Source organism: Mizuhopecten yessoensis, unplaced genomic scaffold, assembly GCF_002113885.1.
Source record: "Mizuhopecten yessoensis strain PY_sf001 unplaced genomic scaffold, ASM211388v2 scaffold715815, whole genome shotgun sequence".
Taxonomy (NCBI): domain Eukaryota; kingdom Metazoa; phylum Mollusca; class Bivalvia; order Pectinida; family Pectinidae; genus Mizuhopecten; species Mizuhopecten yessoensis.
The window spans coordinates 35,567-49,814 of record NW_018479805.1 but is presented as its reverse complement, the minus strand read 5'-3'; the positions used below and the strand labels follow the sequence as shown (position 1 = coordinate 49,814).

General features: G+C 38.2%; 2 protein-coding genes and 1 long non-coding RNA gene across 5 annotated transcripts in view; 1 reads left to right on the top strand and 2 right to left on the bottom strand.

Moving 5' to 3' along the window:
• Nucleotides 1-845: 845 nt before the first annotated feature.
• Nucleotides 846-4,087, bottom strand: LOC110441276. Its single transcript, XR_002461851.1, has 2 exons — nucleotides 3,244-4,087; nucleotides 846-3,058 (listed from the first exon to the last, which is right to left on the bottom strand). It is a non-coding gene; the product is annotated as an uncharacterized LOC110441276 (long non-coding RNA).
• A 194-nt stretch (nucleotides 4,088-4,281) lies between these two features.
• Nucleotides 4,282-10,511, bottom strand: LOC110441275 (pyridoxal 5'-phosphate synthase subunit PdxT-like). 2 transcript variants are annotated; one of them, XM_021484386.1, is made up of 3 exons: nucleotides 10,473-10,511; nucleotides 5,231-5,601; nucleotides 4,282-4,686 (listed from the first exon to the last, which is right to left on the bottom strand). In XM_021484386.1, exons 1-3 carry the CDS (start codon nucleotides 10,492-10,494, stop codon nucleotides 4,333-4,335), a joined length of 747 nt encoding a protein of 248 aa, XP_021340061.1. In that variant the 5' UTR covers nucleotides 10,495-10,511; the 3' UTR covers nucleotides 4,282-4,332. The 2 variants fall into 2 exon arrangements, with proteins under 2 accessions (XP_021340061.1, XP_021340060.1); XM_021484385.1 differs by lacking the exon at nucleotides 10,473-10,511 and adding an exon at nucleotides 6,707-6,921.
• The window catches only part of LOC110441274 (pyridoxal 5'-phosphate synthase subunit SNZERR-like), a 14,702-nt gene continuing 7,561 nt past the window's right edge, over nucleotides 7,108-14,248 (top strand). The window contains exons 1-2 of one of the 2 annotated variants that reach the window (XM_021484384.1): nucleotides 7,108-7,165; nucleotides 13,440-13,496. In XM_021484384.1, coding sequence (XP_021340059.1) covers nucleotides 7,144-7,165; nucleotides 13,440-13,496 — 79 coding nt within the window. In that variant the 5' untranslated portion in view covers nucleotides 7,108-7,143. Of the gene's footprint in view, nucleotides 7,166-10,851; nucleotides 10,932-13,439; nucleotides 13,497-14,248 lie in introns of those variants that run through there. The other variant, XM_021484382.1, reaches the window with a different exon arrangement.

The window sequence follows — 14,248 nt, the reverse complement described above, 5'->3', positions numbered from 1 at the left end:
CTATTGAACCCTCTGTCTATCGAATCTCGGATTAACGGAAACCCGGACCATTAACAATTTGGCCCCCTTTCTATTGAACCTTCTGGCTATCGGACCTTCGGACTTACGTAAATCAGGACCATTGATAACTTACCCCGCTCTCTATTGAACCTTTTGACTTTTGGACCTTCGGACTAACGGAAATCCGGACCATTGACAACTCGTCCCCGCTCTCTATTGAACCTTTTGACTTTTGGACCTTCGGACTAACGGAAATCCGGACCATTGACAAATTGTCCCCCTCTCTATTGAACCTTCTGACTATCGGGCCTTCGGACTAACGGAAATCCGGACTATTGACAACTTACCCCATGTCTATTGGGCCTTCTGACTATCGGGCCTTCGGACTAACGGAAATCCGGATAATTGACAATTTGGCCCCCTGCCTATTTGGTCTTCTGACTACCGAACCTTCGGATACATAAGGAAGTTTTGTAGTTGAAATTATGTTGCATATTTTCGTTATTATTTCCCCCGAAAACAAGGAATAACCTCTTTTGATGGCTATTTTGGACACTGTTTCACTAAGGCAAGTTAATTTTCAATAAAAACGGCGACATTGGGAATATGCACATCTATGTTTATTAAATGTTAAATAAATAACATATGTATTTGGGCAGATGGGGATCTGTTTTCGTTGTATAATAATATTATATAAAATTAAAACTCATTCAAAGAAAGGTAAGCGTATGATATATTTGGATTGAATTCTGGTTACCCGCTCCAGATTACTACGTAACTAGTAATCCAGAGACACACAAAAGCTGTTTGTATTAACTAGAAATTAACTTCATTAAGCCACCAGACATATTCAAACTTGTATTATCAGTTATAATATAGTATATAAAAATGTAATTGACAAGAATATACGTATATTTTTTTAGTTTTCTAATGAAAACTAGGCCCTAAATTAGTAATCATTCAGGTGAAGTCACGCGAGACCCGTCATACATTCTCAGCACTGTAACGTATGTACCTTATTTCTGAGTTAGTTGCGACTTAAGTGATCATCTGCATAACAGCTAGCTATATATTGAATCCCTCTACTGATACACATCACAAAGATGTTGACAAATCCACTTACTCACATACTACACGATATAAGTCTGCTTCTGAAATGTTATATAATTATATATATACGAGATATGTACGCTTTACTAACCAATTTGATAACTTCCCAGCAGTCTCAGTCCCAATCAGGAACCGTCGGCACTTTCCGTAAACGAGAAAATACTCGTTTACGGAAAGTACCGACGGTTCCCGATTGTTCCTTCACTTGTGTTGGGTGCGATCTGGTTACGGCACAAATTTACCTCCTGACTAAAATATTGAATTGAAAACAGAATTTAAATCATTCTCAAGCTGAAGGCATCGACCTTTATTGTTTTGCCAAAGATAGAAAATACTTAAATTTAATAATATTAGAAATGAATTCAAATACGATATCTGTATTTATTTTGCATTTATGAATGACCAATGTTGCTTTCACACAAACAATTATTTTACGTGCAACAGCTTGCCAGATGTTTATCTATTTTAGGTCCAGATCGAACGAGTTCAATATTCCTGTAATTTGCATATTAGAAAATAACACCAGCACAGGCTTAAAACAGATTATTATCGTTCGTTTTTATATGAAATTAAAACATTTTCGTGTCTATCATATCTAATTTGTAATACCGTGTGAAATGATATCTACACAATAAGGTATAATAAACACATTTACTAAACCATACACGATGTCCACATGTGTACTGATGCATGAGATAGGTAGGTACAACCGTTTACTTATAACATGGTCACTTCTTTGCAGTGTATCAGGCAAAGCTGCTCTATACATACTTTATAGATAGATAACGGACTTCTAAACAGTTGATGTCGTTGATTTCCTGGGAAAATTTGATTTCTGTATTGAAGTCTCGACACGTTAATTCCAGAATACAATCGGGAAGCGTCGGCACTTTACGTAAACGAATACGGAAAGTGCCAACGGTTCCCGATTGGTCCAGAACGGTGACATATCTATCAAAGAAACAGCAATTGTCACTAAACGAATTTCAGCTCCCGAATACACGTATAGAACCAAATAAATATCTTTCAGACAGAGCGTACCAACGTGGACTTGCTTCAAACAGAATTAATCACACGGTGTATAAGTTGGATCTATCGTGATGTGCAGGTAGTGTTATGAAAGAGTTAAAGCCGGTTTATATCACTTTCTGTGCTGTGTTGTTGTGTCAACTTAAACAAACAGTTCCCCTGATGAACCTCTAAAGAGGTGAAAGCGCTAGGGAGGTACTCTTTTCATTCGAGAACACAAATTTCCTGAAAGAAGTTCTTGGAGTAAAAAAGCCTGTTAATAATTCTATGGTTTTTCTATGAGTTATGTCGATTTCCTTTACAGATAAAGCGTAAAATATCCATTATAAAGTACTGGTTAAAATTATTGAAAACTGACAATTGTATTTTGAGATCTTGTTACGATGAGCTTGTCGAATTAAATCTTAAAAAACCAAATTGTAAAACTAATTTTGTATATCAAGTCAAGCATGAATTAAGTAGAATTGGCTTTCATGATGATTGGTTGGCTCAGTGTGTTTCTAATGAAAAACATTTCGTATTTGTATACACCCAACGTGTACAAGATACTTTTATCCAAGAAGTGAGAGGAATGTTTGAAAACTCCTCCAAATGTAGGTTGTATAAATATATCGTAGATCATTACGGTATGCAGTCCAAGTCACTAACTTATAAGTGTAAAAATATCCTCAGTAAGTATAGGTTACAATCTCATACACTAAGTATAGAAACAGGCAGGTATAATGGTATACATAGAGCTCAACGGCGGTGTCCGCTTTGCAATAGAAATGACATCGAGGATGAAACCCATTTTATTTTGTTGTGTCCAGTTTACTCGGAGCTTAGAACCAAATATATTAAACCCTATTATTTCCGTCGTCCGTCCGTCTATAAATTAATACAATTTTTCGCCTGCAAAAATGTAAAACAATTGAGAAACCTTAGTTAGTATCTAATTCAGGCTACTTCTAAAAGAACGTCGAGGATGAAAACCATTTTATTTTGTTGTGTCCAGTTTACTCGGAGCTTAGAACCAAATATATTAAACCCTATTATTTCCGTCGTCCGTCCGTCTATAAATGAATACAATTTTTCGCCTGCAAAAATGTAAAACAATTGAGAAACCTTAGTAAGTATCTAATTCAGGCTACTTCTAAAAGGACGTCTATACTTAATATCTGAGCAATCGTGTATGTTCCAGCTTTGTGCAACTGACAATGATTATATATTTTCTTTTGTATGTTGACAATATTGCTATGATGTCATCTTGTGTTTTACTCCGTCATGTTCTCCGCTATCTTACATAATTGGATTGTAATATTTACTTGTATGTACATGTATATTGTAACTCCTATATGCTATCTGTTGCATTTGGAAATAAAGAAATTGAAGAACCTCAAAAATTCGTTTTTTATATGTTATTATTCTGTTTCATTAAAATGTATATAGCAAATTCCAATTAGTGTTTGTTTCCTAGGCCCCGTATTCATGAAACCGTTCTTATTCTCAAACTTTCCGTGTTCTGCCAGACTGAGGGCAACCATGCAGAAGAGTTATCCCCGAATCCAAATCTTGACTGGTTTTATCACGAAACGCAAAGAAAATAAATCTTCAAACCGCAAGCACTGAAAATATGTCTCCACTTTAAGTATTGTGTGCGCTTGAGCCATACAATCTAAGATAAGGACTGTACAGGCTCCGCCAACTACTCATCGGACTGGTTCGGTCATTTCCGGGAGCAAGTTATAGGCACTGCGAATGGAGTGCGGGGCTAACACACAGCTGATATAGGACTAACTCCCTGGACAGGGAAGTCGGGGCTTACACATGTACACAGCTGATATAGGACTAACTCCCTGGACAGGGAAGTCGGGGCTAACACACAGCTGAAATAGGACTAACTCCCTGGAAAGGGAAGTCGGGGCTAACACACATCTGCTATAGGACTAACTCCCTGGACAGGGAAGTCGCGGCTTACACATGTACACAGCTGATATAGGACTTACTCCCTGGACAGGGAGGTCGGGGCAAACGAACATAATGTTAATTTAATTACTTTATTTATATAGATTAAATAAAGTAGAGGTATATCAACACTCAATGAACCACCCCTCAGTTACGCTATAATGAGAACCGAGTGTTAATCTAAAACAATAAAACGTATAATTGTAGACTCTTGTGAAACGACCTCACACAACAGTAGCTATCTCTTTATTAGGCTTGCTCTTTCGCCTTTTCGATCATCTTTAGGAAATACGAGTGCCAACGAAGGTCGTCCGTTAGCTCCGGATGAAAAGCTGTCGCGATTACGTCACCTTGTTGTACGGCAACGATTACGCTGTCTTTCTGTTCTGGTCGCTCCAACACTGCAAGCACCTGTATTTCCGAACTCGTCGTCTTCAGCACGGCAGGTGCCCGGATGAACACACCATGACATTTAGAATCAGATGTGCCTGTTTGGGTGTTACTTGGTATAAGCAGTGGTGCTTTGATTGTCACTTGGGCTTCAAAGCTCTGCACTTGTCGTCCGAAAAAGTTCCTGGAAACGACTGTGTCTAGCATTCCCAGCTGAAACGAGAATAGTTCTATTGGCATTGGCGAATTCTTCTATGAGCATGCAATATTATAAGACATAGGCACATACCATTGAGGTAGCATTGCTTATGATACATATGGTGACATAAAACACTTATTTCTCATCTATGGTGACATAAAACACTTATTTCTCATCTATCTGTTAAGTCCCAGCTTATTCTGGAGTTTGTTCAGAACCGAAAACACTGTTTTAAATTTTGTTCGTATGCCAAGACATTTTTACCTGGAATAAAACTCTTACACATCAGGATAGTTTCGAACGTACTGCATATTGTAATTATCATTCCAAGTGTTACACTCACGGCCACATGTCATACAGCAAATAGCTATTAAAACAGACGATAACCTGGGATATCGGTATAAATTAAACACTCTCACTATGGCCTATGGTGACAAACAAGCTGTTGCCATCAAATACTTCATTTTAACGATACTTTATAGCGTAGCATACTTATCGATATGCAGGATAGTGGGTACATTCATCAAACTGACTGCCGCTAGAAATGAAACAACTTACTGTTGGCTGACCACCGTCCTTTTGATTTTCTGTACACTTCGACAAAAGAATCATTCCTGCACATGTCCCCCACACCACGTGGCCCTTTGTTTGTATCCAGTTCCTGAGTGGTTCTTCCATGTTGTTCCTCTTCAGGAATAAACTGATGGTGGTGCTCTCCCCTCCCGGTATAATCAGCCCGTCCATGTCGGGGGATAGATGGTCTGGATGACGCACTTCCATTACTTCGAGCTTTATGGTCGTTTGTAAACACTGATTCGCCCTCATTAGTGCCACTTTGTGTTCTTGAAACGCACCCTGAACCTCTAGAATGCCGACTTTTATGTGTTTGTTTTGGCTTCCGTTGAGTCCAGAAGGCGGCATCTTTGATCCTAGCAAAGAATACAAATATATCAGACCCTGGTAGTCTTAATTTACCGTGATATTTACTTGTATGTAGATTATGAAGTAACAGGATATCAGCTGCTTTCAGATAATGACCTTGGCCTACATTCCTGACCTTGGACTACATTCCAAGTCACACATGTCAGTTCATTTCAAACAAGTTCTAATGAATCTTGGGAGAACATACAGTAAATGATATTTAGCTTTTCTGCAATGAAGAGCAATTTTAACTCGTTAAAATAAACTATGGTTTAACCTCAACTGACCCNTTTTGATCTACTTTTCGTTTAGTTTCTACTTTTAGTAATACCCATATATATATCCTGACATCACTATCTTTCTGTCTGTGGGTCTGTCTCTCTATCTCTCTGTCTGTCTATGTCTGTGTGGATTTTGTGTATGTCAGTATCTGTTGTTTTCTTTAATAGCAATAAAGGAATGTAAAAAAAAAAAATGATGATGATAATGATGATGATGATGATATGATGATGATGATGATGATGATGATGATGATGATAATGTTGATCGCTTAGAAGAAAACAATGTGTTATTATTTTGTATGCTTTGGAATATGTGCATATGTAATGTTTATGTCAAAATTGTTTATGTAAAATCTATGAAAATAAACAATTATAAATAAATACCCATATCCTAGCTGCTGGGCTGTCAAAATACCCTTTAACCCTAATATATATTTTTAAGAAGAGATAAATTGTATATGTTCGATGCAGAATAAATGTATATAATAAAGCAGAAAATAATAACGAACCGAACTCTAGCTGGTATGACGTCGACAACGCTGAGTTTGGAAATAGATAATCTATGTGTACATTTATCAATGATATGACTTTAAACTTCTTCTTTTTTTTGTTTCATTAAAATTATCTCCCTTTTAAAACTCTTTAGTCGTCTATTCCCAAATCCCCATATACATGTAACTTAGGTCTATAACGTAAAAGTTGCTTTATTATATCAAGCAAGTTTCAAGCACAATCAACATCAGCATCTTCATCGTAACCATCATCAACAATGTTCTGATTATAAAGCATATATTTTATATTAAAAGTCAATAACAAAGCAATGTCGACCGACCTTGTGATGTTGAACTGTTCATCGGAATCGTGATCAAGTAAGCCTTAGGTCCTGGTTATGTCACGGTTACGAAAGCACTTGTGACGAAAAAGGCCTCCCGGTCACATAACGTTAGGTTTCGTAAGGTAAAACGATGAACTTGATCTGACTTGTATAAACAGGAACTGGGTCTCCCTCACAGGACATAGAACATATATTTGACAATAAACCAGAATAAACCTGTTGAGGGGATTGTCCTTGTTTATGACGTCATATTAAACAGAATAACATCAGAAACTACATCGTACATGTGGCTGTATCTGATGCAATACGGACGAACAGTATAAATTACCCCTGATCGGGCCCGATATAGAATTACAAAACACATGTTCCGGTGAACGACTGTAGACGACAGTCTAGTACACACACGACAAGGCTACGGAAGCACACAAGAGAGCATGGCTGAGAAACTTTTAAATGGTGAGTACCTCTAGGTTAACACAGGCATATCATGTTTGTGGATGTGTTACATGTTTTATCCGACAGCCAATTTGTCCAATATGCAATAGGTTTTCTCAGTGTTTTATTTGAGGTCACAAACAACATGCATATGTAATCCATTTCGTAATGTAAACTATATATACATATACCACATGGTCGGGGTAGTCAACACATTATCGAGTCAAATACACACGATCGGGTCAATAACGGATTCCCTTTGTCAGCATTTAACAAGAAACCGTAGAACTGCAAGCATATTTCTCATAGAACGTGTAGTCACTAAAACCTAAAAAATACCGTTTTCTTTTGTTCCGTAATAATTATGCAAGCGATTTTGTTTTGTAGTTTATTGTTTCTAGTTTTGAGATAGCATATGTTTCTGTTTCTATATGAATTGGACATGTAATCGATTACACCACAACCATATGTAGTCACATCACCAAAACATCCTCGATATCCAAGGGTTATGCGCACTTACGCTCTCTGCACCCCTGGAAAATTGAAGGCACGAAGATAGCTGTTTGTTTGGTCTCGGGTAAATAAAACCTGACTAATCGCTAGGCTGATACATGTCCTTTCAAGATTACAAAAGGGCGAAACCCGACTTCAAAGTCAGTCAATTATTACCGTTCTTTTGATGCACATCAAGGGATCGAACTACTCTTCTAGTCTCGGAGACATCAATAAGGATGGCGCACAATGAACCTTCAATTTTGCTATGACATGTCAGGGGTGCAGAGAGCGTAAGTGAGCATAACCCCTGAATATCCAGGATAACCACAACCATGTAGTCACATCACAACCATGTGGTCGCATCACAACTATGAAGTCACATCACAACCATGAAGTCACATCACAACCATGAAGTCACATCACAACTATGTATTCACATCACAACCATGTAGTCACATCACACCCATGTAGTCACATCACAACCATGTAGTCACATCACAACCATGTAGTCACACAACCACCATGTAGTCACACAACCAGCATGTAGTCACATTACAACAATAAAATTACATCACAGCAATATAATCACATCACAACCATGTAGTTACATCACAACCATGAAGTCACATCACAACTGTGTTTTCACATCACAGCCATGTAGTCACACCGCATCCATGTAGTCACACCGCAACCATGTAGTCACATCACAACTAAGTTGTCACATCACAACAATGAAGTCACACCACAACCATGTTGTCACATCACAACTATGTAGTCACATCACAACCATGTAGTCACATCACAACCGTGTTGTTACAACACAATCATGTAGTAAAAGCATAACCATGTAGTCACACCACAACCATGTAGTCACACCACAACCATGTAGTCACATCACAACCATGTAGTCACATCACAACCATGTAGTCACATCACAACCATGTGGTCACAACACAACCATGTAGTCACACCACAACCATGTAGTCACATCACAACTATGTAGTCACATCACAACTATTTAGTCACAACACAACCATGTAGTCACACCACAACCATGTAGTCACACCACAACCATGTAGTCACATCACAACACAACCATGTAGTCACATCACAACCATGTAGTCAAATCACAACCATGTAGTCACATCACAACCATGTAGTCATATCACAACCATGTAGTCACACCACAACTACACAACCATGTAGTCACACCACAACCATGTAGTCACATCACAACTATGAAGTCACATCACAAACATGTAGTCAAATCACAACCATGTAGTCACCCCACAACCATGTAGTCACATCACAACCATGTGGTCACACCACATCCATGTAGTCACATCACAACTATGTAGTCACATCACAACAATGTAGTCACAACACAACCATGTAGTCACACCACAACCATGTAGTCACATCATAACTATGTAGTTACACCACAACCATGTAGTCACACCACAACCATGTAGTCACACCACAACCATGTAGTCACATCACAACCATGTAGTCAAATCAAAACCATGTAGTCACATCACAACTATGTAGTCACATCACAACCATGTAGTCAAATCACATCTATGTAGTCACATCACAAACATGTAAGAGGAGTGCACATGCACTAGAGAGAGGAGGTCCATCAATCTCGAGTACAAAATTTGCTCGTAANTCAACATTGCTCCATGCATAAATGACAACTTGGCTTGCCATACTACATAATAATCGCAAGGAGCCTCTCAAGGTCACTGGGTTAAGGTTTGTTATATCTAAGTACAATTGTACGAATATTCTTACATTGAAAGTTTGAAATTCGACTAGATTCCCGTTCCATCTTTTATTATAGGGTTCAATGCCCCTCAGATTAATAGATCAATGAACCACAATATCCTGCTGGGTACTAATACAAGTAGAAACGAAAAAGAAACAAAATTAAATGAATTCCATTCCGTCCCATTTCTATATTTTCGCTGATTTTGTTACATTTCTGTTTCCTTTTGATCATAATACACTTTTTGATCTACTTTTCGTTTAGTTTCTACTTTTAGTAATACCCATATATATATCCTGACATCACTATCTTTCTGTCTGTGGGTCTGTCTCTCTATCTCTCTGTCTGTCTATGTCTGTGTGGATTTTGTGTATGTCAGTATCTGTTGTTTTCTTTAATAGCAATAAAGGAATGTAAAAAAAAAAAATGATGATGATAATGATGATGATGATGATATGATGATGATGATGATGATGATGATGATGATGATAATGTTGATCGCTTAGAAGAAAACAATGTGTTATTATTTTGTATGCTTTGGAATATGTGCATATGTAATGTTTATGTCAAAATTGTTTATGTAAAATCTATGAAAATAAACAATTATAAATAAATACCCATATCCTAGCTGCTGGGCTGTCAAAATACCCTTTAACCCTAATATATATTTTTAAGAAGAGATAAATTGTATATGTTCGATGCAGAATAAATGTATATAATAAAGCAGAAAATAATAACGAACCGAACTCTAGCTGGTATGACGTCGACAACGCTGAGTTTGGAAATAGATAATCTATGTGTACATTTATCAATGATATGACTTTAAACTTCTTCTTTTTTTTGTTTCATTAAAATTATCTCCCTTTTAAAACTCTTTAGTCGTCTATTCCCAAATCCCCATATACATGTAACTTAGGTCTATAACGTAAAAGTTGCTTTATTATATCAAGCAAGTTTCAAGCACAATCAACATCAGCATCTTCATCGTAACCATCATCAACAATGTTCTGATTATAAAGCATATATTTTATATTAAAAGTCAATAACAAAGCAATGTCGACCGACCTTGTGATGTTGAACTGTTCATCGGAATCGTGATCAAGTAAGCCTTAGGTCCTGGTTATGTCACGGTTACGAAAGCACTTGTGACGAAAAAGGCCTCCCGGTCACATAACGTTAGGTTTCGTAAGGTAAAACGATGAACTTGATCTGACTTGTATAAACAGGAACTGGGTCTCCCTCACAGGACATAGAACATATATTTGACAATAAACCAGAATAAACCTGTTGAGGGGATTGTCCTTGTTTATGACGTCATATTAAACAGAATAACATCAGAAACTACATCGTACATGTGGCTGTATCTGATGCAATACGGACGAACAGTATAAATTACCCCTGATCGGGCCCGATATAGAATTACAAAACACATGTTCCGGTGAACGACTGTAGACGACAGTCTAGTACACACACGACAAGGCTACGGAAGCACACAAGAGAGCATGGCTGAGAAACTTTTAAATGGTGAGTACCTCTAGGTTAACACAGGCATATCATGTTTGTGGATGTGTTACATGTTTTATCCGACAGCCAATTTGTCCAATATGCAATAGGTTTTCTCAGTGTTTTATTTGAGGTCACAAACAACATGCATATGTAATCCATTTCGTAATGTAAACTATATATACATATACCACATGGTCGGGGTAGTCAACACATTATCGAGTCAAATACACACGATCGGGTCAATAACGGATTCCCTTTGTCAGCATTTAACAAGAAACCGTAGAACTGCAAGCATATTTCTCATAGAACGTGTAGTCACTAAAACCTAAAAAATACCGTTTTCTTTTGTTCCGTAATAATTATGCAAGCGATTTTGTTTTGTAGTTTATTGTTTCTAGTTTTGAGATAGCATATGTTTCTGTTTCTATATGAATTGGACATGTAATCGATTACACCACAACCATATGTAGTCACATCACAAAACATCCTCGATATCCAAGGGTTATGCGCACTTACGCTCTCTGCACCCCTGGAAAATTGAAGGCACGAAGATAGCTGTTTGTTTGGTCTCGGGTAAATAAAACCTGACTAATCGCTAGGCTGATACATGTCCTTTCAAGATTACAAAAGGGCGAAACCCGACTTCAAAGTCAGTCAATTATTACCGTTCTTTTGATGCACATCAAAGGATCGAACTACTCTTCTAGTCTCGGAGACATCAATAAGGATGGCGCACAATGAACCTTCAATTTTGCTATGACATGTCAGGGGTGCAGAGAGCGTAAGTGAGCATAACCCCTGGATATCCAGGATAACCACAACCATGTAGTCACATCACAACCATGTGATCGCATCACAACCATGTAGTCACACCACAACCATGTATTCACATCACAACCATGTAGTCACATCACAACCATGTAGTCACATAACCACCATGTAGTCACATCACAACAATAAAGTCACATCACAGCCATATAGTCACATCGCAACCATGTAGTCACAACACACCCATGTAGTCACACCACAACCATGTAGTCACACAACAATTATGTAGTCACATCCCAACAATGTAGTCACATCACCACTTTGTGGTCACATCACAACCATATGGTCACATCACAACCTTACCACAACCATGTTGTCACATCACAGCCATGTAGTCACATCACAACCATGTAGTCACATCACAACCGTGTTGTCACAACACAATCATGCAGTCACATCACAACTATGTAGTCACATCACAACCATGTAGTCACATCACAACCATGTAGTAAAATCATAACCATGTAGTCACATCACAACCATGTAGTCACACCACAACCATGTAGTCACATCACAACGATGTAGTCACATCACAACCAAGTAGTCACACAACCACCATGTAGTCACATCAAAACAATAAAGTTACATCACAGCCATATAATCACATCACAGCCATGTAGTCACATCACAACCATTTAGTCACTTCACAACCATGTAGTCACACAACCACCATGTAGTCACATTACAACAATAAAGTTACATCACAGCAATATAATCACATCACAACCATGTAGTTAAATCACAACCATGAAGTCACATCACAACTGTGTTTTCACATCACAGCCATGTAGTCACACCGCAACCATGCAGTCACATCACAACAATGTACTCACATCAGAACAATGAAGTCACACCACAACCATGTAGTCACATCACAACAATGTAGTCACATCACAACCGTGTTGTCACAACACAATCATGCAGTCACATCACAACTATGTAGTCACATCACAACCATGTAGTAAAATCATAACCATGTAGTCACACCACAACCATGTAGTCACATCACAACCATGTAGTCACACCACAACCGTGTGGTCACAACACAACCGTGTGGTCACAACACAACTATGTAGTCACATCACAACTATGTAGTCACATCACAAACATGTATTCAAATCACAACCATGTAGTCACACCACAACCATGTAGTCACATCACAACCATGTAGTCACACCACAACCATGTAGTCACATCACAACTATGTAGTAACATCACAAACATGTATTCAAATCACAACCATGTAGTCACCCCACAACCATGTAGTCACATCACAACCATGTAGTCACACCACAACCATGTAGTCACATCACAGCCATGTAGTCACATCACAACCATGTAGTCACATCACAACCGTGTTGTCACAACACAATCATGCAGTCACATCACAACTATGTAGTCACCTCACAACCATGTAGTCACATCACAACCATGTAGTAAAATCATAACTATGTAGTCACATCACAGATATGTATCACACCACAACCACCATGTAGTCACACCACAACCATGTAGTCACATCACAACTATGTAGTCACACCACAACCATGTAGTCACATCACAACCATGTAGTCACGTCACAACCATGTAGTCACGTCACAACAATGTAGTGACATGATTAATCATGTACTCGTTAAGATATTCCATTGCTTAAACTTGATTTATTCTTTTCACCAGCCTTTTTTATTTCTTTATCAGGTGTGATGAGTGATGTAACTAATTTGACGATGAAGGATACTCTGTCCTCACAGACAGGTATGTACTGGAGTAAAAGCCAATGACTGGTAAGCAGGGGAGGATCACGACTTGATATCTGTAAATTATGTAAATAATGCGTGATCTATATAAGGATACACATTTTATTTTAACATCTTTTTTTTTTTATTAAAACAAACATTTCAAAAAAGTATGATTTTCCCATGTTCCCTAGAATACAGGTTCCCCTTCAGCCACTTCTATCAATCAACACTACAACAAAGTAATACACCAGGTATAGGGAACCATTACCCTTTAAGACACTGGAACAAATTGTGAAATGATAAGGAATAAAATGTGAAAAATGACTTGAGGAGCTAAAATGAAATATACGTGTACTGGCTTCTAAATGCCACAATGTTGATAATCTTTATATTTTTAAATGGATATTTGCCCATATCAGCTATGTTGAGGTTGGCATGGACAGATATGTGCGTTGCCCTAACAACTGACCTGGGTTCCTCACAAAGTTGTGAAGAAGGACTTTTACAGAGAAGGACAGTGTACTGATTACATTGCTATGAAAAGAAAGAGAAGAGAGAGGGTTGGGGTTGGGGGTGGGGAGCACTAACAACCCTGCGATATAACAATGTTAGTTTGTTATGGGGGATGTGGGTGTGAGGAGTGGGGTGTGTATCGGAATGGAATGGTGGGGATATGGAGTGGGGTAGTGGTGGTATAGAGTGGGGATGTAGGGTAGGGGTGTGATGCGGGGGGTGTAGGGGTATGGAGTGGTGGGGTAGTGGAGAGGG

Bases quoted from the DNA above. Each gene is read 5' to 3' on its own strand.
- LOC110441275 (XM_021484386.1), bottom strand. From the start codon at position 10,494: ATGAACAGTTCAACATCACAAG. The intron at 5,602-10,472 runs GTCGGTCGACAT...ATTCTTTGCTAG, and splicing joins GAACAGTTCAACATCACAAG to GATCAAAGATGCCGCCTTCT. The intron at 4,687-5,230 runs GTAAGTTGTTTC...TTCTCGTTTCAG, and splicing joins AGGACGGTGGTCAGCCAACA to CTGGGAATGCTAGACACAGT.